Raw genomic sequence first — 5,595 nt, forward strand, 5'->3', positions numbered from 1 at the left:
ACACAGTAGTCACAAACACAGCGAGAGGTCCAAAGGGCAGGCAGCAGGGTTCAAACAACGAAAGGCAGTCCAAGGTAATACACAAATAATCCAACAGAGTAAATAACGCTCAGAAATGTCAGCCGGGGCAAAACAAGACTTCGCGATGTGTCTGAGAAACCCGGAAGTATTTATAGTAGTGGAACAGGAAGTGGAAGTCCATGGGGTCAGAACCAGGTACGGGGTTATGGGTAATGTAGTGAAGGGTGGAATAGGTTAGTATTCGGGTGATGGCGACCTCTGGTGACGATCAGGGGGAACCACAGAGGCCGGGATCGTTACAAAAGGCATCCCAGATAGCAAAATTTGTCTGGCCCACCTATGTGCCACAACCTTGCTTAAGTTCTGGCCCAAGTCTGGCTGGGTCCCCGGCCCAAAACTGGCTCACACACTGAAAACCTACTCAAACAATTTCCTCTGGCCCAGATGTGGCCCACACCCTGTAAAAACAACTATACTGTAGAGTAACTTTTTATGTATTTTCTGTGGCCCAGGTCTGACCCAGACACTTTAAGGCAGATCTGGCTGAGACTCGGCTTGGTCCCCGGGCCAGATGTGGCCCAGAAACTGCTAAATGTAATTCAGCAGAGAAACACACGCATACAACCATTTAAAAAGATTAGAAAGGCTTTAATTATAAAATTACCAATTGCTTTAATATAAATATATAACATTAACACACTTTTGAAACCGCAAAATAACAAGTAAATTATATTTACTGTATATTATATAATTCAGTTAATATCCAAAGGTATCAGTGCAGTCAATAATATTCAATAGTATTACTGAATATTAGGTTTCCTCAACTAAGCAAGCCAAAAGGCAACAGTGACAAGGAACCCAAACATTATCAAGACCTGCAGGCTCAGTCAGGAAACCAGTTCTCTGGTCAAACGAATAACCTTGGTGTGATTATTCCAGGCTGCATCACAAGTCAGACTGTGGATTGAAATCATTCAGAATGTCCCATCCAACAACTTCTGCTTGAAGACACATCATGCCAGCAGGTGAAGCTGGTAAAAAGGGTCTTGAGGGTTTGTCTGGTTCTCGTAGTCTTTGCTGAGGGTCTGTGCTGGGGCCATCAATGAGGTCTTCACAGGGGATATGCCATCTAGTTGACATGGTCTCCGCTGACATTCAGGGATGTATTGTGGTCATTCCTGGGTGCAGGTCCACCATCTCGTCTGGACACCGACTGGATCTGCTGATTACTGTAACCTAGGTATAAGGGGGAGACAGTATAGAAGAGACTAATATAAGCATTGATGCCATTCTTCTTACAAATGAACAAGAACATTAGATATTGGAAGTGTTGCCAAGTGTTGCTGTTTACCCTAATTGGTGCAGCATAAAAATCCATTAAGGGATTTAAATGATAGAAATGTGATAGTGTGTCATGTGTGTCCAAGGTTAAAGAGATGGGACTTTTAAACTCACAGAGTGTGTCTGCCTCCTGAAGTCGCCCTTTTGATCTGCTAGCTGGAGCCCATAGCCACAGCTTCATAGTCCCCTTGACCTCCATTTCAGCAGCATTGGTTTTTCCAAACTGCAGCCTTGAAATACATGTATATGTGTATATTGTAAGGTACTTATTAAACCTTAAGCATTACAGTTTTTTACAGTCATTAGGACCAAACCCAGAACTAGCACCTTATATGTTTGATGAATGTTACTGTATAAGTTCAGAATTTCTGTAAAAAAAAAAAAAAGGATGTCAGATTACATATATATAAAGTGTGTTCAGTTTAAACTTTTAAATTTGTTTGCTCATATGATCCCCACCGCAGTAAAATGTTAAGTATGATTTTAATCACATCATAAAGACGTTTTAAAGTTTTCGTTCAGTCTAAAAAAGTGTCCTGCTCTAGTGCAGCAGACAGACAGGCCTCCATTCAAGAACAGAGATGCACTTACATTTTACGGCTTTCTCTTATGTATCTATAGTGCTTTTCTGTGTCAGAGCTTCACACACGGCAGTGTTACCATAAAATAAATATTATTTTAAAAATTCAGATTGCACATATTGATATGTCTTAGCGGGTGTAATGCTACAACAGCGTGCTCAGTTTGATTCACAAACAAATGACTCATTTGAAAGGCGCCACCAGCGCAGTCCGACTCCTATGATTCAATATGAAAAAGACGAATCGAATGAATGAATTTTAGCCAATAAAATGAAATGTAACTCATTATAATTTCATTAGCTAACATGATCGTGCACTGGATGCAGCTCATCAGTTTATCTATTAAAAATGTGATAGTTATTCGTAAACAATTGATGAGGTCTACCACTGATCTATAACAGAGAACTGGATTGAGCATGACGTCATAGAAGTGAAGCCACTGCGCCGCCATATTGCTGTTCCCTAGTGTTCGCAACAGTCTGTTGAACGAATAGGAAATTATACGACTTTAATGAGAAAACATCACCTAACAAGTCAGCGTTTTCATATCTGACGTCTCATTGTACATTCTCACAACGCTAAATCTCTCAAGTTACGTTTATATACACAGGAGCATCAGATGAACATGATAAACATCGGATGTCCACCATGTTTACAAATGACAAAATGCTCATTCTGAAATCTGAATAAACATTTATGCTTTGTAAACATATAATTTGCGTCGTACAGTTAATCACTGCCCTGGTGAAAAAAACAGCATTTGCTGGTAGGTTTGTTTTGATGCTGGTTTAAGATGGTCCTTAGCTGGTTTATGCTGGTCCTTGACCAGGGGGCTGTTCCATAAAAGCCGCTTAGAAAAGCGGGGATTAAAGTCCAAAACCTGACTTGAATGAGCCGAGCTAAACATCCGCGCTTAAATTGGTTCCATAACAGTAAGTTGAGGATCATGTGATCTTACTAATTTGAGTCAGGTTTAAATAGTCTAGATAATTGCACGTGCACGCCATTGTTTAAAAGTCCTGAAAAGTCGAGCATGGGTCAATCGATTTACTGTGGGCTACCATGGCAACAAAAGGAAAAGATAGAGCAGCGATGTTCACGGCAACGGAACAGCGTTTGCTATTGGAAACATATGAAGAATTTAAAGATGTCATCACCAAAAAAGGCAATACAGCGGCAATAAATAAAGCAAAAGAGAAAGGTTGGCAGAAAATTGCTGATCGTCTCAATGCGTAAGTAGTGGTGTAAACTATTTAAAATACTTTATCAACATTGAATGTGTGTCACAATACATTGCAAAGTTTGTATGTGAATAACAGTAACGTTAATTGCTTTCATGCAGCAGCAACTTAAGTGAAGGAAAAAGAACCTGGCAGCAGGTGAAAATAAAATATAAAAATATAGTTCAGAATGGTAAGTAAATCTAATGGTATGTACATATGTAATCAATGCCAGCTTGAAGTTACAACTATTCAGGGTTTTTTTTATTTCTATTTTTTAATTGCAGCGACCAAAAAGAAGACTGAGGTTGCTGGCACTGGGGGAGGGCCACCACCAGCCAGCTTCACTCCTGCAGAGGAGCTGGCTTTGGAAATTTTGGCGGGGGGGGGGCATCATCTAAAATGATGTCACGTAGTATAAGGAGTGAGTATATAAAAGGTGTGTGTGTGTTTTATTATCATCATTCCTTCCTGACTAACTGATTTCCTCCTTCCTTAGGCATTGTAAGCCTAAGTACATCATAGCAGTAATGTCACGTAGAGGTACTTGTGCTACTGTAATGGTGCATTTTGGTAAAAAAAAATATATTTTTTTCTATCATGTTTGGTTTCATAGTGACAAAAGATTCTGTATGCTTTATGGATCCACCAGACATCATGTTGCCTGTGAGTATGAGACCTTTTAAATCAGTCATGTAAGCTAATGAGTTTAACTGAGTTTAATCAGTGGTCACAGGGAGAAGGCCCATCAGTTGAGGAAGATGAGGAGACTGTGTCTGTATGTTCAAGGAGGCCTGAGGTAGTCACAGGTTCCATGCGATGCAGTATTGAATATTAAAAAGTGTACTTGTGTAATAAAATGATCATAATGTGTTTTCAGGATGCTGACACTGTTCTAGAGCCCTCTCAGTCTGGGACCACATGTGACAAAGTGAGTATTAAGAAATGAAAACAATGTGCCAAGAGTATTCAATGAAATAACTTAAATCTATGTTGCTACAGAACCCAGAAAACATAAAAGGAGTGTATAAACGCTACCTCCTTAAACAAATGGAAGCGAATGATATCGACATCCAGTATAAAAAACTGAAGATGAGGAAGTTGGAGCTGGAAACAGCTACAGAAAAATGCAAGTAGAACTACCATTTTTAAAAAAGGAAAAGAAAAAAAAAAAAAACATTACCTTTTTGATCACTTTCCACCTTTCTAAAGATTCTGGAGTCATGCACAGAGCCTGGCCATTTGGCCTCTACATTTGTGATGATGCAATCTGCATCACTAATCATCTAAAATAAATTAAACCTGTAGGTCACTACATTTTAATTGCAATGAATTAAACAATGGTGCCCAGCTTAGTACAGAACACTCAGTGCTAGAGCATAGCCTTCAGTATCATCTCAGTGGGACCGTACCTGTACATTGATGCTGTGTACTGATTTCCTATTCACAAAGTCCGCTTCATGTGGACCAGACGGACACTTAATACGCACATGGGTGCAGTCCAATGCACCGATAACATTTGGGAAACCTAGGAAAATTATTTGTTTGTTTTAAAAATGTCCCATGTAAAATCAACAGTCAAGAAATATTTCCATGTTTTATAGAGTTATTTGAACTTACCAGCTATTCCATAAAAGGCATGTTTAATGGTACGAATAGCTTTGTGGCCAGGGAATGTGATGAACACATTGAGTAGGCTTTTTAAAGAAAGGTACACAGTTCGTACAGAGCGGCAAACTGATGCTTTGCTGATATTCTCTGCATCTCCAACTGTGTACAAAAATGTTCCACTGGCAAAAAAGCGAAGTGCAATGCACACCGTCTGTGGGACTGTGAGCGCTCTGTTGCGGCATGTATTATTTGCAATGTGTGGGCTTAGTAATCTACAAATATATGCAATCCCATCTCTTGAGAACCTATATCGCTCATACAGGTAGCTGTCATTAAAAGCCAATGGGTCTGACCTGTCTCTGAAAGTTCTCTCTCTTTGAAATGCCCTCCGCAAGACTATAGCTCCCTCATCCACCACCTCATCTATGAAAGGACACGCCATGGTTAAGTTTGGAAACGAGTTCAGCTCCCTATTTATATACTTTTAATTAATTAATTACCAAACTCATTAACCAAACTCACCAATTAAACACACAAGTTTTGAACATTTCTTAGTGTATTTATACCTTATAATTTCTTACATTTATTAGTAAAGTACATTTCCTTATTTATTTATTTATTTAAAAAAAAATTATTAATAGTGGTTAAGTAAAATAAAATGACATCGAATTACCAGCAGGTGAGTATAAATGGTATGTTCGTTAAGACTGAACTCAGACTTAGCCTGACAGTTAGCCTGCCCCGGACCAGGTTAATTTGCCAGCATAAGTTGCCGGGGTAACTGAGTTTGAACTTTTTTAAGTTTGATTTATGAAACCGAA

At 39.2% G+C, this 5,595-nt stretch overlaps 1 protein-coding gene across 1 annotated transcript; it reads right to left on the minus strand.

Moving 5' to 3' along the window:
• Positions 1 to 1,150: 1,150 nt before the first annotated feature.
• On the minus strand, positions 1,151 to 5,226 carry LOC127162628 (putative nuclease HARBI1). Its single transcript, XM_051105430.1, has 4 exons — positions 4,784 to 5,226; positions 4,576 to 4,691; positions 4,347 to 4,449; positions 1,151 to 1,257 (listed from the first exon to the last, which is right to left on the minus strand). Exons 1-4 carry the CDS (start codon positions 5,214 to 5,216, stop codon positions 1,151 to 1,153), a joined length of 759 nt encoding a protein of 252 aa, XP_050961387.1. The 5' UTR covers positions 5,217 to 5,226.
• Positions 5,227 to 5,595: the final 369 nt, after the last annotated feature.

This window comes from Labeo rohita, unplaced genomic scaffold (genome assembly GCF_022985175.1).
Source record: "Labeo rohita strain BAU-BD-2019 unplaced genomic scaffold, IGBB_LRoh.1.0 scaffold_99, whole genome shotgun sequence".
Lineage (NCBI taxonomy): Eukaryota > Metazoa > Chordata > Actinopteri > Cypriniformes > Cyprinidae > Labeo > Labeo rohita.